The 22,348-nt window shown below is 50.6% G+C and overlaps 8 protein-coding genes across 8 annotated transcripts; 4 read left to right on the top strand and 4 right to left on the bottom strand.

Annotated features, from left to right (window-relative positions):
- Positions 1–458: 458 nt before the first annotated feature.
- On the bottom strand, positions 459–1,843 carry BCR38DRAFT_147368 (SUR7 protein). Its single transcript, XM_040853681.1, has 2 exons — positions 1,573–1,843; positions 459–1,470 (listed from the first exon to the last, which is right to left on the bottom strand). Exons 1-2 carry the CDS (start codon positions 1,726–1,728, stop codon positions 688–690), a joined length of 939 nt encoding a protein of 312 aa, XP_040709228.1. The 5' UTR covers positions 1,729–1,843; the 3' UTR covers positions 459–687.
- Positions 1,844–2,140: 297 nt separating this feature from the next.
- BCR38DRAFT_453398 (uncharacterized protein) lies at positions 2,141–2,884 on the top strand. Its single transcript, XM_040861593.1, has one exon. The coding sequence runs from the start codon at positions 2,266–2,268 to the stop codon at positions 2,740–2,742; it is 477 nt and encodes a 158-aa protein (XP_040709229.1). The 5' UTR covers positions 2,141–2,265; the 3' UTR covers positions 2,743–2,884.
- A 3,206-nt stretch (positions 2,885–6,090) lies between these two features.
- Positions 6,091–7,801, top strand: BCR38DRAFT_491432 (calcineurin-like phosphoesterase; the record flags this gene model as incomplete). The annotated part of the gene is made up of 3 exons (XM_040864663.1): positions 6,091–7,512; positions 7,566–7,718; positions 7,772–7,801. 3 exons carry the CDS (start codon positions 6,091–6,093, stop codon positions 7,799–7,801), a joined length of 1,605 nt encoding a protein of 534 aa, XP_040709230.1.
- Positions 7,802–9,637: 1,836 nt separating this feature from the next.
- Positions 9,638–13,552, bottom strand: BCR38DRAFT_147500 (uncharacterized protein). The gene is made up of 2 exons (XM_040853682.1): positions 12,684–13,552; positions 9,638–12,607 (listed from the first exon to the last, which is right to left on the bottom strand). The coding sequence occupies exons 1-2, from the start codon at positions 13,326–13,328 to the stop codon at positions 9,800–9,802; spliced, it is 3,453 nt and encodes a 1,150-aa protein (XP_040709231.1). The 5' UTR covers positions 13,329–13,552; the 3' UTR covers positions 9,638–9,799.
- Positions 13,553–14,994: 1,442 nt separating this feature from the next.
- BCR38DRAFT_491434 (sphingolipid long chain base-responsive protein LSP1) lies at positions 14,995–16,327 on the top strand (the record flags this gene model as incomplete). The annotated part of the gene is made up of 5 exons (XM_040864664.1): positions 14,995–15,051; positions 15,126–15,186; positions 15,240–15,373; positions 15,438–15,621; positions 15,690–16,327. The coding sequence occupies 5 exons, from the start codon at positions 14,995–14,997 to the stop codon at positions 16,325–16,327; spliced, it is 1,074 nt and encodes a 357-aa protein (XP_040709232.1).
- Positions 16,328–17,233: 906 nt separating this feature from the next.
- On the bottom strand, positions 17,234–18,074 carry BCR38DRAFT_147567 (uncharacterized protein). The gene is made up of 2 exons (XM_040853683.1): positions 17,861–18,074; positions 17,234–17,812 (listed from the first exon to the last, which is right to left on the bottom strand). Exons 1-2 carry the CDS (start codon positions 17,937–17,939, stop codon positions 17,385–17,387), a joined length of 507 nt encoding a protein of 168 aa, XP_040709233.1. The 5' UTR covers positions 17,940–18,074; the 3' UTR covers positions 17,234–17,384.
- A 554-nt stretch (positions 18,075–18,628) lies between these two features.
- On the top strand, positions 18,629–19,620 carry BCR38DRAFT_453412 (uncharacterized protein). Its single transcript, XM_040861594.1, has 2 exons — positions 18,629–18,650; positions 18,706–19,620. Exon 2 carries the CDS (start codon positions 18,975–18,977, stop codon positions 19,275–19,277), a length of 303 nt encoding a protein of 100 aa, XP_040709234.1. The 5' UTR covers positions 18,629–18,650; positions 18,706–18,974; the 3' UTR covers positions 19,278–19,620.
- Positions 19,621–21,473: 1,853 nt separating this feature from the next.
- BCR38DRAFT_147679 (uncharacterized protein) lies at positions 21,474–22,329 on the bottom strand. Its single transcript, XM_040853685.1, has 3 exons — positions 21,805–22,329; positions 21,586–21,743; positions 21,474–21,484 (listed from the first exon to the last, which is right to left on the bottom strand). Exons 1-2 carry the CDS (start codon positions 22,110–22,112, stop codon positions 21,647–21,649), a joined length of 405 nt encoding a protein of 134 aa, XP_040709235.1. The 5' UTR covers positions 22,113–22,329; the 3' UTR covers positions 21,474–21,484; positions 21,586–21,646.
- Between the last annotated feature and the right edge of the window lie 19 nt (positions 22,330–22,348).

The raw sequence follows: 22,348 nt of genomic DNA on the forward strand, positions 1-22,348 counted from the left end.
GTGTATGAGATTACACAACAAGGAAGAGACAGAGCAGACGGACGTGTTTGGTACGTTTAAGATGTCACTCGGGTTGCCCGATAGATATCCCTATGACGCACGACAGAGTGATCGCGTCGATAGGGACATAATTTGCAAGCTTTAATTGTGGCCAGGAGTTTGTAGGTCAAAAAGTGAGGGTATGTGGAACTTTGCATAGATCTACAGGACCGAGCAGCCAATAGTACCATTCGAATCGTAACTAATCATGTTTATGTGGACAAGCCCAAATCTCATGATAAAGAGACCATCTCAGTTATGTATGACAAAGCGTTGCCGAGTGTGCTATGTGGAGTATGAGATATCTTTGGTGACAATAGAGAGTTTGCGAATCATTCATGTGTTCAAATTATGACAAGGATCAATCGTGGTTGAAGTGAAACAGGCTGAAACAGAATAGGACAGGTCTGGAGTCGTAATATATGGCGTAACTCTATATGTAGAAGACAGTTGGGTATTGGTTCACCTTTCAGTTCCATCTCTATTCATCCTAATTCCCAATTCCCCCATTCCCAATTATGTACGAAGATTCTCATTCATTTCATATCAGGTCCCCGAACGCCATCAAATGCAACGGCAGTGTTTCAATATTCTTTCTGGTAATGAATGCTACCACAATCCTATCAACGCATCCAAATTCCTCTGCCTCTACACGCGGGAGTGCGAGTAGGGCTCATACGCGAGGTCAGAGCGACCTTGACTCTGGTGGCGAGGAACCCCGTACTGTTGTTGGTTGTAGGCGTGGGGGTTGTTACCGTCGTGAAGGGGCGCGTAGGCGCCATTGGGGACAAGTTTCTCGCCTTCGTCCATGTGACGCTTGTTGGAGCGACGCTCGGGCTTGCAGCAGCAAATGGTGAACATCCAAAAGAGGCCAGCAGCGATAGCGAATGCGGCACCCATCCAAACGGTAGCGAGGAAGGATCTGTTGAAGCTCGAGGATACTCCGTAGTATTTGGCAGTTGCCTCGACCGAGCCGACAACAACAACGGACATAGCCGTCATCATAGACGCAGCGGCAATAACAGCAATGGTAGCGATACCGGAGAAGATCCATGTGAGGCAAGAAATGCCGCGAGAGCAAGCAGTGAAGAAACCGAACAGGAGCTCCAGACCCAAAGCGAGCATGGCGATGATGTAGACAACCTCAGTCCACTTCGTTACGGTGATGAAGGCGTTCAAGGAGGTGGTGACTTCGGAGGGAAGGGTGACGTTGACACCGGCGCTCGAACCAACAGTAGTGAGTTTGGACGTGTTCAGACCAGCCTCAGCCCAATTGAATTTACCCTTAGTGCAATTGCGACTTCCGCTCTGGGAAGTGAGGCAGTATCCCCAGAGGGTGATGTCGTACAAGTCGGCGAGACCAAGGTCGGCGACTGTGATGTTGCTGGTCAAAGCATCGGTGGTTGTGCTGGTACTGTCGCTGTCGCTTGTCTGCTTGCTCGTGGTACCGGAGTCTCCTTGAAGGAGGGATTTGTCATGCCATTCGATGTCAGGTGTGGCCTCGCGAGTCGCGATCTTAAGCAAGCTTTCCACCGAAGCAGGGCTGATAGTTAGATCTGTTGTGTTGACCTGGAACATGTATAGGCTGTCGTTGGTCACACCGGCAAGGCCAGCAACCAGCATGCAGATTATGCTACATATTGTGAGTATGAATGGCAGTGCCACACACACGACTCTTCCCACGCCCATGATGATTGTTGCAGTTGTTTGTTTTCGGTAGGGATACGCAGTGGTACTTGTGATGACGTAATGCCTCCAACGAGTGAAGAAGGTATCGATGCCGGAGACCCAGACAGACGAACGAGGGCAAACTGTCTTGATGGGTTAATGATTGTTGGTAGTGTTATTATTGTTGATATGAACTGGAAACACGTTGTGCGGAAGGCGAAGACGAACAGGTGCAGGCGAGCAAACAGTATTTAAATCGCATAGAGGTGGCAAGAAGGGGGACCACTAATTGATGGATGCGTAAGGGGAGGCTGTGCACCGTCAAAGCAGAGTTCTCAGCTGTGATGCCGGCCCAGAAATCTGGCCGAGTGGCTTGCCAGGCGTGCTTAAGTGCCTCACAGCCCCAATCAGGATGCGTTTTGCGGCCAGTCAGGCACGAGCGTTCCCCAGGGCTACAGTTGCTATCCCAGCCCATTAACGCACACGAAATTGTTTCCATCCTTCGTGCTGACGACTGCTGATTGCTAACATTCAGAGGCTAGGGCCCAATCTGTACAAATGCACCGGGGAGTGAAACCCTATGCTGCAGCATCTGTAGAGGCCGAAAGCATCTTGTTGCTGGCCGCTCTCCCAGAGGACAACCATGATCTACCTCAGACATTATCTGCTGGTGGTCCTTTAGTAGTGTCCCGTCGTATGTCCCATCCCTCGTTGAATTCGTTTGTTGGAATGCTACGACGGCCTGTCAGGCTGGAGTTGAGTCAAGACCTGGCATTGCTGGTTCGTCTATGTTGTGGAGCCGTTGAACAGCCAGCCCAGGCCCTGCATGCTGCGGAGAACCCGCCCGTTGGAGAGTTTGGCACGAGCCGATTCTGCGTCCTCGGTCATCAGAGCTTGTTCGTTATTGCCCCAAGGCGGCAAGAACTTATGGTACTTAATTATTCCAACTACGTCAACTTGTTTTCGTGGAGGAATGGAGGAGCGGTGGACGCGACAAATCAAGTTCTTATTGATCACAACCTTAGAGCAGGCTGAGGTCGATCAAGACATCAGGAATACGTCGGTACTGTGGCGGACAGCCCATTGTGACGCGGCGTTGGGCAAACTTTTGTGGATTTCAGCGTGCCAAGACGACGTTTTAGTGGAGAGAAGAGAGCCAAGACAAGCACGAGTCGGGTGTTTGGGACGTCACAGGTGATGGTCCTGCGCAGAACCGGGGCTATCGGATTTTCAAGCATCGCAAAGTGGCTGGGCACATAGTCCCTCCCCCAAAAGGCCCGGACCAATGAAACAGCATGTTCCTAAAAATAACGCTCAGGAAGAAAATGTTGCATGTCGTCTTTTGTCGTCTTTCAGGATTGTCATGCACTATGAGGTGAGTTGATGCGGACCACACAAAGCCATATATTTCGTAACTCTCGTTTGCGTTCGCACAGGGACAGCTTTGCATGGGAGGAGAACAGTTTGAAAGAGATCCTACACATGTACCGGTCTTGACCTACCCGTCTTCATCACTTGAGGCTCCAGGGCTCGGCTACCGGCATGACGCTCGGAACGTGGTATCACCCACCCTAGGTAGAGTTATTCTTGTCCAATGCCTATATGTGGCCATCTTTACATACGTCGCTGAATAAGCATCATTGGGTATACTACTTTAATTCTTATTCTTCGAACTGGTCTGGGCATTGTGTATGGGCATACAGCATATGCGATCGAGACTGATATAAGAATCTTTAAGGGGTCCATGGAAATCAGCATCGCTTACCGAGTACACTTGACCATGGAGAATATCGGAGCTTGCAGTAATTGTCCTCATCCCCAAATCTTCATTATGTAGCCAATGTCGGTACTTGCGCTAACATGTACGGAGTAGTGGCACACAACTAATTTTATACTGGAAAGAAACCGGACCACATTGATTCTTCGACTTGCTACCCGATGAGCTTCATTAGCGCAATTTTTAGCATCGTCACCAATCGGGCCCGACATCCTTGCAAATTTGGACAATTTTGCTATGACGGGGATGGAAGCTCTTTCTGCAACGGAAAACCCGAATTGAGTTTGAATGCTATTCACTTGGGCACTGAAGTCGAAAGGGTATCCTAGTTTGAACAGTTGTGGTGGATGTTGTACAAGCAAGATCGTGACATTGGAACTGGAAGCCCTTCGTCAAATCGGAATTCCACTACAGAGGTCTCGGTGCATCAAAGAGTCCTCCTGTATCGTTTGAACTCCTAGCATGCCTCATTGCAACAAACAAAGCAAGTTGACCAGTTTGACATGCCTAGGTCGCTAGGGTAAGTAAGGTAGGCGGCCTTCCTTGTGGTTCCAACCACGCAGATGCTAAGAAAACTAGAATGCCAGAGTTCGGCCCAGACTTGTGTGAGTCTGTCAGTCCTATCCAATTAGATGCGCAAGACAGATGCCAAGGCGATTCGACGTCTGGCATGGAACCATAATATATCCTGCAGTACGGGATCTCGGTTGATTTGGAAACTTGGAACCTGGAGAGGAGGGGCGGCTCTTCGTGCGATTGATAAGCCCCGGCAAGCTACCGGCAACCGCCACGACCGCCGTCCACTCACCAGAGCCCTGAATACATCGTATGGTTGTGATGCAGCCGAGTCCTCGTGGAGGATCCTTTTGCTTCAATGCCTGAACGCCCTTGGTGTCATTACCTACACCGATCTTCACACCCTACCGACTAACTTATCCGACCGACTCCACACCGGGCGACGTCTGGGCTGATATTTTCTTACTCACGATACACGGATTACCTACTCTCAAAGCGGGGCAACAGGCCATAACTTTCACCATCACACGCTACCAGAAGCCAGCGTGTATCGAATTGCTTCCATTTGGGGCCTGCACTTGCGTAAGGCATCTGCTAACCAGGACCCGTTTTCAGTCACTCAACTTCAAACCAACCGCCCTCTATTGCACCAATATCACAAAGTCGATTGCGTGCGCAACTGTCATCTCTTATCTATTCCGATTTAGATCGAGGTAAATTCAAATATCTGGTCCAACTCTAGAGCCTCTCGAGTGGCCCCCCTCCCCACAAACCCAATTCTGCACTGAACACTTCCCTAACAAGTATTGATGTGGAAGATCTTTTTTGACTCTGGAGCCTCGAGTGCCCCACCAAAACCTTACCAGCCCGACCCAGAGCCCCGACCGACTCCAACACTTCAGCGGGCCGCGGGCGCAACTTCGACTAATAAATCTGCATGTGTGCCTGAGTTCAAAGCTGTAGTAACCCATACAGTCCAATTATTGATAGCATTTCATCCATCCTACAGAAATTAACCGAGACAACCGTCGTGGTACACCATCTTTTCAGCCAAATCCGATATCGCCAGGGTTGTTCTAAAGCAGCGCCAACGACGTTCACGGCCGTCGACTTGAATTTCTCGTTGGCCTTGTCTGGACTGCGTGGTAACGCTTCGGATCTTGGCATCTCGTGCTGTCAATCGGGACACCTGGCCGCTACATCTTGTCCTATGCGAGCCGGGCTAATGACAATCGAAGCGCAAAGAGCTCTAAGCACAGCATCACCACATTTGATCAGCTAGCTCCTGCCTCGTTGCTTGGCGTCGCGCCCGAGTTACCTTCCTTCCCGGTATGTATCATACGCGCAGAAATCTGCTGCGCTCAACTGCCACTACCATTCGTCCTTTCCACCTGAGCAGCTAGCCAGCCAACCAGTCTTGTGGTCCGCCTATCGTCTGGTCGCTGCATCTGAGCGAAACCCCCCTACTCCCCCCGCATTTCCATCACTATTCAACATCAACGAACTAGAAGTCTATGATCATCCTTCTCGGGTGTTTGTGAATATCACATCTTCCTCGTCAACACTCATCTGCCCTTCTGGCTCCCTGTTGTGCCGTTCAACAACCCTCACTCACGCGACAGCTAATTCTTGGCTTCCCCCGTGAGGCGAATGCGGCTGATGCGTAGATAATCGCCAGATACTTAGATTGACTCGTCTTTTTCCACCCAGTCATCATCCACCACTACCCATATCGTCATAGCCTCGCAACACAACACTGTTAGCATCTGGCCGCGCTATTATTCCTCCGACAAGTCTGTTGACTCTTACTTTGTGGAGTTCCCGACCGAAACCCAGGATCAGCATTAACCTGTTACCTTTTCAGCTACAAAGACGGAGAACAAAACGGCTCCACGATTTTCCTCCGCTCTCTCCCTCTCCGTCTTCGAACGGCTTTTCCATCCTCCTTAGTACCGACCGACGCTATCCCGGGCATCAATCACGACCCCTCAAGTCGCTCGGTACGGGTGTAGCAGCGGTGGACAGTGTGGACACCACGGTTAACAAGCAGTCATCGACACCATCGCCGATCACGACATTTGGCCCGAGCCATGGGAAATCAAAGTTCGAAGGAGAGCGGGTCGTCCAAGAATTCCGGTGCCGCTGACCGCGGGGACAACCTGCAGTCTTATCCATCTTTCCCCAGATCAGACACGAAGGAGTCCTCGCGCTCCTTTAAGTCGCTACGGTCGAAAATACCGGGTGGTGGAAGGACGGACAGCCCACGAAACTCGGCGCTCTTGTCTACCGGCGACGCAATCGCCGAAAAGTCGGATGGCGCATCTGTAAAATCAGCCAAGAGCAGCAAGTCGGCGGTATCACGCCCGTCGGCTCCCCAATCGCCACAGTCGCCCCAGTCGATTGATACGAGCATTAGCTCACCCTTGGAAGAGCCCGAGCCACCACCGTCGCCCGTCCATTCCGCGTCCCTCAAGACTGGCCATGGAGACATCATTGCCGCCCAGGCCAGCGGTGAAGTCGATCACGTTTCCGACCAGCCGCCGTCGGCAGGTGTGAACCCCAACCCGCAGCTTCCCCAGCAGCCTGGCCAATCCATCCTCGTTAAGAAGGACAATTCCATCAACGTGGTTTCCCGAAGCCCCACGGCCGCCGGCACCCCCAAGGAATCGGACTCCCCTCTGTTGGGAGGTGTAGCTATAGGCGATATAAAGGATATTGATCTGGACGACTTCATCAAGCGCCTCTTGGATGCTGCCTATGCGGGCAAAGTGACGAAGAGCGTGTGTCTTAAGAACGCCGAGATCGTTGCCATCTGTCAAAGGGCGCGCGAAGTGTTTCTTTCCCAGCCGGCCCTGCTAGAGCTTGACGCCCCAGTCAAGATCGTGGGGGACGTCCACGGCCAATACACTGATCTCATCCGCATGTTTGAGATGTGTGGCTTCCCACCAAGTGCTAACTTTCTATTTCTTGGAGACTACGTCGATCGCGGCAAACAGTCCCTGGAGACCATCCTGCTGCTGCTGTGCTACAAGCTGAAGTACCCCGAGAACTTCTTCCTTCTCAGGGGCAACCACGAATGCGCCAATGTCACCAGGGTCTACGGATTCTACGACGAGTGTAAGCGTAGGTGCAATGTCAAAATCTGGAAGACATTCATTGATTGCTTCAACACTCTACCTATTGCATCTATTGTTGCGGGCAAGATTTTTTGTGTTCATGGCGGCTTATCTCCTGCGCTGAGCCACATGGATGACATCCGTAACATCGCACGACCGACAGATGTGCCTGACTATGGTCTGCTGAACGACCTGCTGTGGTCTGATCCTGCCGATATGGAGCAAGATTGGGAGGCCAATGAACGGGGCGTCAGCTACTGCTTTGGCAAGAAGGTTATCACCGACTTCCTTACGACCCATGACTTCGATTTGGTCTGCCGTGCTCACATGGTTGTGGAAGACGGCTATGAATTCTTTAACGACAGGGTTCTGGTCACGGTTTTCAGTGCACCAAACGTAAGTTTTGAGTCTTTTCCGCACTTCTAGGGGTGAAATGCTGACCGACTTAGTATTGTGGCGAATTTGACAACTGGGGAGCAGTCATGTCTGTTTCCTCGGAGCTTCTTTGCAGTTTCGAATTATTGAAGCCTCTTGATTCCTCCGCATTGAAGAGCCACATCAAGAAAGGAAGAAACAAGCGGAATACAATGCTTCACAGTCCAGTAAGTTAATTGTGTCCAATATTGTAAATGCCAATGCTGATTATATAAACCAGCCTGCGGCTGTCTACCCGCAGAGCGTATAGCCGTTCAAGCATTGTAATGGAGGTTCTATAGTTAGAAGAGTAAGCACGGCTCTCACAGTCAAGAGCAATCAAACGCATCGAAGCGAGCGACCCATCCATCCACCATTCATGGAAACGAAAAGTCGTCCCGTCTAGAGGGTGGCCATCAAGCCCAGATGGAATTTTGCACATGAAAATGATCGGAAGGGTTTGAAGTCATGTACGAAGAAGAGGGAGAATGCCAGGCTACGACAAGGATATGAAGCTCCGAGGTGCAGGCAACCTGTCTCTCTTTACGTCAGCCTTGGAATAACCATCAGCAAAGGGCAAGGGTGTAACAATCCTCCTCTGCGGTGAGGGAGCGGGCCTGGAATGGTCTTGCTTCACGTGCAATATGCGATGGTACCAAGAAGTCTACGCGGCGAGGACATGGGAAATCAGGGGATGAAACTTCTAGAGGCAGGACTGTACTGACCTGAAGTGTGTGTGAGTCGGGGACTTCCTACTCGTGAAGGGTCGATTAGGGGGGAAGTTAGTTATGTACATCATCTGGGTTCCTCTTGCCATTCAAGTAATTGGCATGCACCTGCAGCTTTTAGCCTCAGGTAGCAGTTAAGGGATTTTTTTTTCTTTCTGGCTGTACTGTACAATGTCGGAATATGTGCTTTGCTCGTGCTGTGTTCCTCTACGCCGTGTATCCAAAGGGTTATCATAGACATTTCATTTCAAGGACTTGCTAATCACAGACTTTGTGAACATCCTGTGCGAATTGATATGATGAGACGTTTACCCTAGATGCCAATAACTGCCCTCTCTTCACAATGCGAAGAAGGCAATCGACATGTCGAACTTCTGGAACATCCTGATGCGAGGCAGATTCCGTGAACTACCATTTGCAAAGTGTTCGCTATCAATAGTGGAGTACATACTGTACTGATGATAGTCTGTCGGCTTATCCAAGCACGTAGTTGTCTGTGTGTCTCCCTACCCGTGATCATTTTCTCGATTTTTTGTCATCCCTCCGTGGTCCGTAGTCTAGGTCGCGGGATAAGGCCCGGCTTCACTGCTGCGAGAATTGTTAGGTAGAGTAGTATTCATGGCCATTTCCCAGTAGTTTCCTGACTCTGTCTTGACTTTTGTTACTCAAACAGAATAGGCACAGGACTTGGATGAGACGGTCTTTCGCTAATCGGTGTGCATGGTTAGAACTCTGGTCACTGTACTTATGGATATATGTACGGGTTTAGTGACATCTTCTACGCTTTTGGTCTCCTGATAGAGCCTGGATTGGATGGCTCCAGCAGTCTAGGGGAAGAAGTGGAAGTGGAAGGGCTTGGGGTTCATGATGAGTTGGACTTATGTTCATACTTGCAGACAATTGAGGCCGGAATGATGTAGATTCTTTTCCTCATTGGCAGTCGATGTATTGGTCATATTCAAGGTTGGGGGTTTGTTGATAGGTTGTACTGTTCTGCACACTGGGTAACAATACTGGTATCTGAACAGTATCTGTCTCCAGTCAAGCAAGACACCCCCACGCACACATAACTGCAGTTGCGCGTAAATTTTATAGTATTCCACACGATATGTCCTAATGTATTATGTATCATGTATGGGCGATCCAACGTACTCTTGAGGCACAAGAGCCCAGCGCTTGAGAAAGTGATTCTAAATTGCATCATACCAAAATTCTGATGAAGTCTCCGGACTCTTCAATGGAGCATGTACATCCAGGTTATATTAATGCAATGCGATGACTTTGGTTTTCAGCCATGTTGTCAAGCAAAGCGGCCTCGGGGCTTGTTGCTTCAAATTAATCAGCAACAGGAATTCGTCGGCCAAAATTAACTACTCTACATGTGTTATAAGCAATGTGATTTAACGAATGCTAAGCAAGTGGACAGCCTCGTACGGAGCTCTCACGCAGATGTAGATGTCTTCCCGCTTCCCCACAAGTGAAAGCAAATTAACTGCCCCAACCCAGTGTACCATTCTCCGTTGAGGTTTCCAAGGAATCTATTAGTCGCTGTACCGAGCAGGACGGCGCCGGACGCGAGACCGGGAGCGATCAACAATCCTGTTGCTGCTAGCATCGCTGTCATCAGCGCCGCCGTCGCGTCCCTGCTCTTCTCTCTCGTCTTTTTGAATGAGCTCGAACTGTAACTGCGCAAAGGCCGCGTCGTCAGGAGCCGAGAGGGGACTAGACTCTACGACGTCCCTCAGCATCTGGCGATGTATGCGCGCCCTTGCCCGCGACGGCGTGTACTCGGCCGCAGAATCGGATTCCGCCCCGCCAACCTCCATAGCCTGGCCCACAGCCTGATCGTCCTCGGCATCGTCTTCGCTGTGCTTGCGCACTTTCCGCCCACGTTGCTTGGGCGTCGTGTGTTGCGACTCGTCTTCTTCCTGAATAACCGACTGGGCCTTACCCGGGTTCCGGCCGAACAGGCCGCTGCCCGTTTTTCGCATCGTCTGTCCCACGGCCCTGGGCTGCTTACGGGGACGTACCTTGCCGCGTGACGTCGGCGGTTCCATGACGGCAGACTGAGCGTCTGAATCAGCTGGCCGGAATTCCTCGTCTTCCGAATCGGAGTCTAGATTACTCCCTCGCTTGCGCTTGCGTGGCTTGAGCACGATGTCAGGGAATGGATATTCTTCCGGCACCTGCTCGTTGGCAACCTCATCGTCGTCTTCGGGGTCCGAGTCAACCTTGCCGAATGCCTTGTTCTTCGGCTTGCGTCCCGGTTTCCGTCCTCGGCGTTTACCCTTGGGAGCGCCCTTGGCTTTCTTAACTTTGCTAAATTCGACGTCATCGTCATCGTCATCATCATCCTGTTTCTTGCGGGTGCGGCATTTCTTGACATCTTCTTCTTCCTTCTGCTCATCAAGCAGCTTCTTTGTCAAGTTGGGAAAGTTTTCACCATAGTTAAAGAACAGCTCTTCACCTGCCTTGATGTCACGCATGGAGCTGAACTTGATGCGATACTCACCATTGACGTAGAGGATTTTAGGGGTGATGTTGCATCCCAGACCACGCTTGTCGGCATCATCCTGGTGGTTGATGTAGCGACTCAGATTTCCGTAGATGGCGGCGTCTACCCAGATGCCCTCCTGCTCCAGAAGCGTGAACAAGTACGATGAATTGGACTCCTCATCAAAAACATCGCCACGGCGTGCCTCTCGCCGCACTCCCTCGTCCTGGCTGATAAGCTCGCCCACGTACTCGATCACGAATTCGTCTTGTGCTATGTCCTCGGTGGTGAAGAGACCGTACCCGCAGTTTTCAATCATGGACTTCCCGAGAACGAGGGACTTGGGTTTACCACGCTGAAGAGCGCAATTCTGGCAGCCTGTTGTGAACAATGCATCGTCGTCCGCGTTCCGCGGATTGGCCCTTTCCGAAGCTCCACAGCTTCCACACAGAGCTGGGTCGCATTCGCGATTAAGCTGGACGCAAATGCAAGGCCGTTCCTTTTGCTTCGGCACGCATGTCTTGCCCAGCGAATGGCACGCACACCCAGTGAATTTCGCAGCACATGTTGCAGCAGTGCAGCGACAGAAACGTTCGCACATGAGGCGGTTTTGTACACAGGCACAATTCGAGTAGGTGCAAGGGCCATCGTGATTGCATGGATCGAAGTGGTCTTTCCTCTGGTGCTCGTGTGTAATGGTCTGCTCTTGCCAGTCACCGAGAAGCATCTTCTTGTTGCGGTCGTACCAGCTCACAGGCTTGACTTTGATCGGTGCTGGCGACGAAACCATTGGTGGTGTAATATCGAGCTTATCCAGCTGACGACACACATCCCAGCACGGTCTGCCAGTAGCAACAGCCGTCGCGCATTGTACCGGGATGTTTGTGTCGCTGAGAGTAGCGGCGAACGACCTGAGGAGCATAGTCTCGTTTTCGTTCCATGCCCGCGCGCGAGTGTTAGATTTTCCATTCAGATAGCAGTCGTCGCTGCACGGTTTGAGTGCCTTCTGGGTAGACGGATGTATGTGTCCATTTTTTGAGGCTTGAATGGCCTGCTTGCGGAGCATAGGCTCGAGGCCACCCACTGTTTCCACCGAGAACCGTTTTCTTTCATTGTCAACCCCGTATTCCCCATGTTCACATGAGTGACTGCAGCATATCAAGCAGCCAAGCAAGGCATACGTCTCGAGAAATGACTCAACCGTCATCTGCTCTTCCAACGGCTTAACCTGACTTGGAGTATCCTTCATCCACTTCTTGGAGTCAAAAATGGTATCAACCGACTTATCAAGAAGTAAGACATCGCGCAATGTGACGGCACTTTTGTCCATGTCGATATCGTTGAACACCCAGTCGAAGGCCTCGGTGAACATGCGAATGGTCTTGGCGGATCGAGGAGAGCCAGAATCCTCGCTGTAGGAATTGAGAATACTCGATTTTTGCTGCGGAGTGACTGCGTCTGTTTGACTGGCCATAAATCGAATAAGTGTAGACCGCGTGCAGTTTTCGATCTCGAGTTGATCCAGCCACGAGTCAAGATAAAGCAACAGTATGGTGGCACGTTCCTTCTGGGCCGTCTTCGTTACTTTCTCCTGCCTGCTAAGGGTGGCAAAGCCTGATGTCTTGTCCATGTTTTCGAGATTCTCCAACCATCGTCGGTACTTGGGTTCTTCCTCGTCAGCCAGGTCTCGCAGATGTGGCACGAAGTTCAACATGGTGTTAGGAGAAAGAATATTCTTGGATATCTCAACATGATGGAAGCTGTACGCAGGCACCGGCTCCCCGATAGTCTTGATGGGGATGACGGCGTAGTGTTCACGCTTCTCCTGTTTCCCACCTCGGCCAGCTGCCATGTGCTGTACTCAAGTCAGTTGCCACCCTCGTGGGTGCTATAGGGTCCAGTATGACTTTGTGCATTTGAGCAAAACGAACCTTGGTCTTGATCTTTATGGTCTCCTTGCCTCCCTCTGTCGGTGCCAGTTTCATCTCCGTGAACCAATTTCTCTTAGAGACGAATTCGGCTTGGGAGGCATCTTTCTTCCAAGCCATTTGAATTTGCCGGGCAGTAAGCTTAGCACCATCTTTACCAATATTGAGCCAGTATTTGAGCAGGCGCTCCTTTATCTTGTCAGTGGACCAGTCCATTTTCTTAGGCGTCCCATGCTTAGGTGTCCTGTGGATGGGATGCTGTTGACTAAGCTGGGAGGGAGACGTGACGGGATGAACAGTTTTTACAGCGCTCCCCGGTCTGGCTGGTAAGACGGCAGGCAGGGTCTCCTCCTTGGTGGTGGGCTTCTGGGCAGAAAACCTGCTGCTTCTCGAAGGCGAGCCTGCAGGCATTGGTGACGGCGCGGTTGTGCTTGCCTGGCGAGTGAGAGCTGGAGGGCTGATGGGTTGGCGAGCGCGAGGTGGCTGTTGAGGGGGGGCTTGTTGAGATGCCGACTGGGCTGGCGATGGTTGTGACTGCCTATGCTGCTTCTGGGATTTTGGTAGCTTAGGACTAGTATGGTGGGCGGAACCATCAGCATCTCCCGACTCATCATCGGAAGGTATAGTGATGAACTCGATTGACGCCATCACAGCGGCGAGGCTCGTGCTGGCTTGTGTTCCAAGTTTGAGTTGAATTAGAAATAAGCTCCCGCAAGCCCCAAACTGCGAGATCGAGCCTTCCCCCAGCCAAAACTACCAGTTTCGCAGTGGCTCATATAAATCCGCGATCATTGCAGTATAGATATCAAAAGCCGTTGGAAACCATTGATAGCAACGGCAGCATAAGTCTCCGAGTGAATTATAGATGCGATATCAATGAGTGAAAAGAGCTCCTCAAATGAGAAACGCGTCAAAGCATAAAGATACTAAGATAAGGTAGGCTGGAGCATTCGTGTCGCGTGCCTCGGAAGAAAAGGAGACTAGGGCAGTACCTTACAAGCACCACTGCATTACTGAGCTGAGTTGCTGCACATCAAATTTCCAAATGATATAACGATCAGTGCTGGACTCTTTTGACAAACAGCAGGTGACGGTATCACGGCCTTTGCAGGTGCAGGCGAGACGCGTAGGTTGTGGCTGGTTTGTCCCAAGATTTACATACTATGATTGCAAGCTTGGTGTGGCTGAATCCACGGTGGCTGGTGAGTCTGTCAACGGGTCAAGCAAAGATCCATTAAAGATCCATTAAAGGTCCATTATTTTGATTATATAGCTTCCCTTCAATTCAGGTTGACGATGCACATCACCTTGACCTATTTGGTATTGTAGAATATAAGTCGCTACATAGTAGTTATGCATGCCTTCACTTCAAGAGGATAACATCACGAGACATAACGGGAACACTATCCAGGCCACTCAATGGGAGAGAACCGAGAACCCGAACTTCAAACAACTTATAGACAAAGAGCCCCAGCCTGTTCAGGATGACACCCTGTTCCTAGCTGGCCATGGGCAATTACCCTAGTCCATCATCTTCCTCTTTGTTCTTGTGCCTGTATGCACTTAGCAAAACGTGTCTTCTAGGAACGCATTGAGACAACGTCAATACCAGCATGCATTGTACATATGGTACTTAATCAACCTAGGCCCTGGCGCTCGGATCCTGCCCCCTCACCAGTTTGTCCTCTTCGGGGTCCATGGATCGACCACAGCCCACTTGGACTGTTCGACAACACCCATTTTTGACACCATTCTCAGCGCTATTCCGCTTTGTACAGGTGATGACGTAGCGAAGACGAGCTCTATGTGCCGAAGCCTGCGTATCGTCTCTGGCGAAAATACATTTTTAATAGTACACCAACATCCCCATCCGCATCCCCATCTCCATCCCAAGGCTCCATGACAATCCGCTCTCCTCCATAAATCCCTGCTCGGCCCCTTCCACTTAACTGCCAACATTGTCCTTCCCGCGCATTGCAGCACCAAGACTTTCCCAAGGTTCAACTGTGCTCCACTTTGCCGTTTGACATCTGACCTTCTTTGCGTAACCCGCTTTTCAACTCCGCCAGATTGATTCGTCGCCCCTCGTAACCCGACTACAGCAGCGCATACCTAATCATCATCATCATCATCGTCCCAGAATTCGTCGACACCAGTGGTCAGTCACCAAAAGCTCATTCCTATCCCGCATAACCTCAATCCGACCTTGCGTGTTGCGCTTTGGTTTAGCTACCGCCGCAGCGAGCCCACAATTCTTATAAGGTTGCTCAAGCGCATCAGCATCTTCATACGGGTCACCGAAACTATAAACAAGATGCACCGAACATACTCTATGCGCCAAACCCGGGCGCCGACTGCTTCGCAGATCCAGGTGAGTATTACGGCCTCGGCGGTTCTGGCGTCTATCCCGTGCTGCTGGTCTCCCGGCTGACGTTGCGCCGTTAGAACCCTCCACCGCCGCCGTCAACGACCAAATCTCACCGATTGTTCGGAAAGGTATCTGTTGGTAGGTTGTTGCATGTAATCCGGTCATCTTAGCGGGACTCACCGATGACTTAGGACATGCCCTCCGCCGAAACGCGGCTGGCGCCTTTGGGCCTGACCTCGCCAAGAAGCTCACACAACTCGTTAAGATGGAGAAGAACGTGATGCGCAGTCTGGAGCAGGTAGCTAAAGAGCGTATGGATGTGGCAGTACGGCTCTATGATGCCATAACTTCCTTGTCTCTGGGGCCACGGTGGGCTAACCTCTATCTAGCAACAACTATCCATTTGGGGCGAACATGGGGATGAGGATGTGTCGGATGTCACCGACAAGCTCGGCGTTCTCCTCTACGAGATCGGCGAGCTTGAAGATCAATACGTCGACCGCTATGACCAGTATCGCGTCACCATGAAGAGCATCCGAAACATCGAGGCCTCTGTACAGCCCAGCCGAGATCGTGAGTGCACTGTTGTACAAATGAAGCAGACTCGTGCCACAATGCTGACGTCAACCCCTCCTCACCAGGCAAGCAAAAAATCGCCGACCAGATTGCCCAGCTGAAATACAAGGAGCCCAACTCACCCAAGATCGTCGTCCTCGAACAGGAACTTGTCCGCGCCGAAGCCGAATCACTCGTCGCTGAAGCCCAGCTGTCGAACATAACACGTGAGAAGATAAAGGCTGCCTACACGTACCAATTCGATGCCCTGCGTGAGCACTGCGAGAAGGTCGCCATTATTGCTGGCTACGGAAAGCACCTCCTCGAACTCATCGACGATACCCCCGTGACCCCCGGCGAGACACGCGCCGCCTACGACGGTTACGAAGCCAGCAAGGCCATCATCCAGGATTGCGAAGATGCATTGACCCAATGGGTCACCCAAAAAGCTGCTGTGTCCTCAAAGTTATCCACCCGCGCCCGAACGCTATCCACGAGGCGGCGCAACAATATTAAGGCTCGCTCTGAGGGTCTTGATCTCTCGGGCCAGGACGCGCCGCTCAACGACCGCGATTCCTGGGTTGCCGCTGGCGAACATAAGGCCCAAGAGTACGACGACGACGACGAGGATGACATGCGCGCCCACTCGCCTCTCGACAGCGACAGCGGCTTGAATGACGAGCAGCACCACCGTGGTAGAGCAACCGAGGCCATGGTCGCATAGGCCTGTGCGTGGTGCAGAAACCCAAGAATGGGCTGGGAATAATGAATACGCTCTTGTAATGTTTAATGCGATATACATGCTCAGCCGTGGGGTATGAGGCAATACTCCAGGTTCCGGATTGCAGAAGCGCATTTGGAAACACTGCTCAGCCCGGCTCGCACTTGCGTTGACTGGATCGGAGCGGTTGAGAGAGGGAGGTGAGTTGGGGAGGGGTGGGTTCAGGGCTGGACTCGATGGATGATGGATGACGGAACAATCGAAATTCCCCATATTGCAGTGCGGGTCATCTTCTCGTGTCGGGTAACAGTGTTTTGTGTACTACTAGTTCTCTTAAGTGCTACCAATGGATTCGCCCACGGAGTAATAAAAATGATACATGAGAAAGTTGCTGAGTTCCAAGTACTCATGAATCACATATATACGGTTCTCGGTGAATCAAATACATACTTGACGTGTCATGTGTGGAGTGATGTGGTATAGTCCGGTTGTCCAGTGTCACTTAAGTTGATAACGTGAAATAAATACTGTAATTTAGTTGTAATTGCCCCGCTAAAATATGCATAGCGGTCCTGACGCGATTCCCGCCCAGCTATGTCAGTTCCCATCCCGGGTCACATCTGTTGCCGTGCCCTTTGTATTTATTTGGATACAGGCGAGAATAACAATGAAAACATCGTGCCTAGCTATCATGTAGTGAAGTTCGGCGGCCCTACGAATCGGCACGCTTCCGGCGAATGCTTCCCAGTCGTTTCTTGAGACCAGCAGCAAAGTTGTGTTTGCCCGTAGAATGAGATTGTGGTAGCTGAGAGTGAGGAGAGGATGGGGGGCCGGCTTCACTATGCGTAGCACTGTAGCTACGTTGTCGCACCATAGCTTTGTCCTTGTCATTACTGCGCGACGTTCCCGTTGGCTGCATCTCGTATGCTGCACCATTACCATCAATCTCGAGCGAAGCCCTGCGTTGTTTGTGCTTATTAAGTTCTCGTTCAACTGTGTAAGAAGGCTCGCCCTTGCCTTTCAGGTCGTCGGGGTGGTATTTCTAGAGTAAAGTCAGTACTCAGGTCAAGGCTGGTTCATAAGCGCTCTTTATGCCACTCGGCAGACAACTGTCTTGAATTCTTCTCATAGGGTCCGACTCATAACTTACGATGCCCTCGTATCTACTGTACGGTCCGCCAGGAGCATCTGGATCTCTCATTAGGTCGGAACCTTCCTCATAACTCAGTCTTCGACCATTGATATCATCTTGTCCCGGGGCAAAGTCAGCCGTGCCCGTAAGTGGCACATGCTTGGTTAACGAGTCCTGTATGTGTTCCCTGGGGGTCGCCTTGAGCGCCTCTGCGTTCGACTCCCTCACAGCCTCGACAGGTGCATACCGCTTGTCTTTATTCCGTTGAAACAAAGTAGCATCGTATGGCCCATCATGGTGATATGCTCGTCCGATCCCAACGTTATCCAACGCATCGATGGGATCCGCGCCGACCACTGTATCATGTTAGCAACAGGAGAGAGTCAAACACAGAAAACACTCACGATTCTGTTTGCGGAGGTGTGCGGCACGCTCCGCACGGAGAGTATCCCTCTTTATTTGATCTAGCGGTCTGTCCGACATGGCTGTGGCAAATGTTTGAGGTCAGGATGATCTGAAGCGTAGTATGGATTGAAGTGAGCTGAGGAGACGTCCCTGGCGACTTCGGTGTGGCCGTCTATTGTGATTAGTGCTCCGGAGTAGACTAGCACGATTAAATTGATGTGATGCGGCTGACGACGGCTATGCGTTAGAGCTTTTGTTGTTTGTGAAAACAGGGACCTTCTAAAAGACAGCCTTCGAGTTCGACTGCTTAAGTGACTTCGTTTGCTGAGACGTTCCGCTGTCGCTGCGATGGTTGTCGTTGTTAGCAGCTTCTGTGTGAGGAAGTTGAACGATCGATCTTGTATAGTGGAAACATTTGCTAGCGTTCGGGCTCATATAAAGGTCTTTTGCGGGTTTTCTCTGCCCGACATGATCAGTGATAGAAAGCTGGTGCAGTTGTTGATTAACAGGGCTGGTATGATGTAAGTTCCCACTTTTTACAGGATGCCATTGTCTGTCGCATCGCACTGCCAGGGCAGTCCCCGAAATGGCAGTACCGACCAGCTTGTAGTGCCACAGCTTCGGGTGGGCGCACAGACCACTACTGCAATGACGCAAATGCCCGGAGGTGGGATCGGACAGTTTTCTAGCAGGCCCGGCTGACGAATCAGTCCATACTTCGTATTCGTAGTCCCAACAACTGCCTCTGTGTGTAACTCATCAATGGAGAAACACACTTGCATTGGACGACTGCAACTGTGATGAATTAGAAATCCGGCGTAACAAAGCAGACGGTCGCACTTGCCCTGGGCGATAGGTGGAAGAGTAGACAGCGGGACAAATAAATGTCGTATCGAAACAACAGTGGAATGGTGTCGGGTAACCGGTGTTCTAGTGTAGTAAACCAGTTATGACCTAACTGTGCCACCTCGTTGCACCCACTGTTTACTTGATCATCCGCTGGGCAGAACGACGTCTGACAGCGTTACTCAAATCTACTACGTCGCCATCCGAATGGTAAAATAAACAAGACAAAGCTTGAAGAGAGATGTGTCGAAGTTTATAAGGGGTGGCATGAGGTTTCCAGGTTTCCAGACACGAGTTCCAGACTCGAAGTTCCATCATCTCTGGGATCGAAACCCTGGACCAAGGATTGCCAGCCACAATCTAAACCCAGTCTGGGAGCTCTGGTGCCAGGGGTACATCACAACGTCAAGGGCCCTGAGGGCTGCCTCAGCTGTAGTTCTTGGGCAGCTATTCGTCGGATCCGGTGCGACGTGGGTCGGTCTCTGGAGGTGGCGTGAAGATATTATTACGGGGCTATCAGCAAGGCATGAAGGCAAGGCTTCCAATCAGGCATATGGTATAAAGTCATAGGAGCGAGACTTCATTCCTCGAGGATTTTGACTATATGTAACACAGGTAGACGAGATAGGGAGGTAAAAAAATAAGTTCTTCCATGATACACGATTCTCGCTCTTTATAGGTTTGGAGCATGTGGAGCATGTTAGGGAAATAGTCGTCCACGACACATGTCTTAGCTGCTCGCAAATGAATTATCATTTCGAGCTTCTCATAAGAGCCACACGCTAGAAAGATGAGCCGGGAGTAATTGACGCTTTACAACGAATGCAGATGGACTAGCTGTCAGACCTTATAACTACCAAAAATACCTCATTCTACAACGTGTGGGTCCCTCGTCTTTTGACGGTCAATTTGGTCCAACACTAGCTCCAGCTTAAGCCTCCTAAGCGTGTATAACCATATAACTCATAGCTATAGTAAACTACTTGTTGTACGTCAAAACCTGATACAACCGTGCAGTACTTCGAATGAACCTGGGAAATATCCATAAATCTAATTCGAGCATTGTGTTACGATATCAACATACCGAATTTATGTGCATAAGTAAGGACTTCTTTCACCGAACTGTTCTTCGTACCTTCGGGACTCGGCCATGCAATGTGTTCCCGAAGGGTGGATCCCAGTCCAACTACCTTGAGCCTCCGATACTACCAATATAAGCAACGGCCACATGTGCATAGATACATGTTAGGCATAGTTTGGCTAGCTCATGGCACCTATTCTAATAACTTAGGGACCTTACATATCACCATATAAGATTATTTCGAAACTTGTTAAGCGTTCGCACTGGTAGTTTGGACTAAGATCCTCCATAGATTGCATCGTTTCAGCTCGACACAAGCCGTCGTTAAAACCTAACGTACAAACAAGACCGCTTTTAGGAAACCCTCCTCTTTGCAGCGACTGAACTGTTCATCATCATCATCTACTAGCAGAGCTCGCATCGTCATGACTCTTCTCATTGGTAGCGTTGCCATAGTCACTGGCGCCGGTAAGCATTTTGCTTCTTCCCCTTAGAAACACCATTGCTGACTCTGGAATGTTCGGGTAGTGGTATCGGGCAAGAGGGGTGGTTCTGGTCGATTTGAATTACAGTGCTGTGACTGATATCGCGCATGAATGCGAGTCCATTGCCACAAACTCAGATTATCAGAGTCCGGCCATCGCTGTCGATGTCTCTGATCCAGCCAGCGTTGAACTTGAGGTCAAGACAGCTACAAAAACCTTCAGACGCGTCGATTACAGCATCAATAGTGCGGGGGTTTGGACAGAAGCTTGAGATTACACTTAAAATCATGGAAACACTTCGTTACCTCAGCATTTAGCCTTAGCTGAGGCACTCATATCGGAGTCAAACCGCGTAAGATAAATATCAGGAATGTTGCAGACATTTGTGTGAATGTGAATATGCAAGTTTCTTGTCCTAGAGAAGACTACCTGATTCCTCCCATAGCATTTATAAGTAGCTAACCCACCGTAGTTGAAACTGTAAGAATTATTGCAAACTTGCTCCGTCATGACATATTCATCTATGGTGTTGATGTCGGACAGATAAGAATAGACTCCAATAACCCTGCGTTCACAGCCTGTTAGGGCATTTCGATTTAAGCTCCTGATTCGGCTCCCGACGTCGTTACTCTACGCTCTAGTGGTTCGTAGATGTGCATTAACACGTAGTACTCATGGTGCAGTCATAAGAGATTCCCATCAACCTCCTGCAATCCATGCCATCCTCTTCAGGAGATCCTCTCTGTACCAGAAGGTAACTCATACACCAATGGGCTGGCATCCATCTCATGCTGTACAGAACTGTTAAACCCCACCTGATGCAAGGGGTTGACGAATTTCTGCCCATCCGCACCGAGCGGAGATGTATATGTCGACCCAGAATAGTAGATGGGTGAGTTGCCATTTCCGTCACCGGGAACCACAGGTGGGTAATTTGAAACCGGCTTTTCTGAACCTTTTCCTCGTTTCTGCCGCCGAAGGAGTAGTGTCGCGATCGCGACACCGGCAACAAGGCCGACAATTCCAATACCAGCTCCAATACCCGCCTGCGCCCCCGTCGAAAGCCCAGAACTGGATCCAGATTTGGCGGCGGTGGCACTTGCGGATGTCGATGAAGTTGCTCTCGTAGTTACCGATGCCGATGCCGATGACCCTGGGACGTTGACGGTTGCTGAGGCGGTAGGTGTCGTGGTTGGGAGGCCGAGTGTTGTCTGTTTATGAGTCACCCAGTGTCAGTGAGGATTCGAAACCGACCGCTTCGACAATGGTATGAGAGCAATCATGCGAAATTAGCAATACTGTGGTACCGTACCTGACTCCTTTGTGTATGGTCAAAGTCCCAATTCTCGCTGTTAAACCCCAAATCAGTGTCGTTATGTCTTATGTTGAACCAGCACCGAACGCCAGTGGTGAAGTTCAGCTGTATAGAAGCCGTGGCGTCGTATCCATCTGGGTGGTCCAGCCGTTGTTCTTCAGAAAGATCAGCAAACTCGATTCTCGGTCAAGGGACCTCTATCTCCCAGTTCCATACAGCAACCACTCACGAATAATATTATTATCTGCGTTATAACACCACGTATAAAGCCGAGGGTTATAAAGAGTTGTTTGATATTCAACATTCACAGTGTCGAGATAGTGCAGAGTTAGACCTGCAGTCGGATATAAGAATTTCTCACCAAAAGCTGACGCTACCCGTAAACTCAACAGCGCCAATGAAGTAGTCGCAAAACACCGCATATTCGACGCTGTCTGAACGCTGCAGATTATCAACAAATCCACTGAAAGTAATGGAAACGACGACAGAAGCAGCGCAACGATGCGTTCCAGGAGCAGAGGCATGGATTAAAAACCCCGACAGCCATCAGCTCAGCCAGGCGGCTAGGCTGGCGCCAATGCCTCCCGCAATCCTTCGATGTTTCATGCCCCAGCTCTATCCAGGGCTGGCCTAACGAGCGCCATTCGTGGCGGAGCTGCAGTTACTATTATTATTATTATTAAATACGCCATAGGCTCGAAGCCCCCGGTACCTCTACCAGTACTCCCGTATGTCAAACCGTGCCCCAATGGCTGGACTA

Source organism: Pseudomassariella vexata, assembly GCF_002105095.1.
Source record: "Pseudomassariella vexata strain CBS 129021 chromosome Unknown BCR38scaffold_33, whole genome shotgun sequence".
In the NCBI taxonomy this organism is placed as follows: domain Eukaryota; kingdom Fungi; phylum Ascomycota; class Sordariomycetes; order Amphisphaeriales; family Pseudomassariaceae; genus Pseudomassariella; species Pseudomassariella vexata.

What these genes read in the sequence shown, in the direction of transcription:
- BCR38DRAFT_147368 (XM_040853681.1), bottom strand. Translation starts at nt 1,728, where the DNA reads ATGGGCGTGGGAAGAGTCGTGTGTGTGGCACTGCCATTCATACTCACA. An exon ending in TAACTATCAGCCCTGCTTCG is followed by an intron (nt 1,471 to 1,572) that starts GTGGAAAGCTTG and finishes ACGAGCAAGCAG; the next exon opens with ACAAGCGACAGCGACAGTAC.
- BCR38DRAFT_147567 (XM_040853683.1), bottom strand. Translation starts at nt 17,939, where the DNA reads ATGTCGGACAGACCGCTAGATCAAATAAAGAGGGATACTCTCCGTGCG. An exon ending in ACACCTCCGCAAACAGAATC is followed by an intron (nt 17,813 to 17,860) that starts GTGAGTGTTTTC and finishes AACATGATACAG; the next exon opens with TGGTCGGCGCGGATCCCATC.
- BCR38DRAFT_147679 (XM_040853685.1), bottom strand. Translation starts at nt 22,112, where the DNA reads ATGCCTCTGCTCCTGGAACGCATCGTTGCGCTGCTTCTGTCGTCGTTT. An exon ending in ATTATTCGTGAGTGGTTGCT is followed by an intron (nt 21,744 to 21,804) that starts GTATGGAACTGG and finishes ATCTTTCTGAAG; the next exon opens with AACAACGGCTGGACCACCCA.
- BCR38DRAFT_147500 (XM_040853682.1), bottom strand. Translation starts at nt 13,328, where the DNA reads ATGGCGTCAATCGAGTTCATCACTATACCTTCCGATGATGAGTCGGGA. An exon ending in CCATAAAGATCAAGACCAAG is followed by an intron (nt 12,608 to 12,683) that starts GTTCGTTTTGCT and finishes ACTTGAGTACAG; the next exon opens with CACATGGCAGCTGGCCGAGG.
- BCR38DRAFT_453398 (XM_040861593.1), top strand. Translation starts at nt 2,266, where the DNA reads ATGCACCGGGGAGTGAAACCCTATGCTGCAGCATCTGTAGAGGCCGAA.
- BCR38DRAFT_453412 (XM_040861594.1), top strand. Translation starts at nt 18,975, where the DNA reads ATGAGGTTTCCAGGTTTCCAGACACGAGTTCCAGACTCGAAGTTCCAT.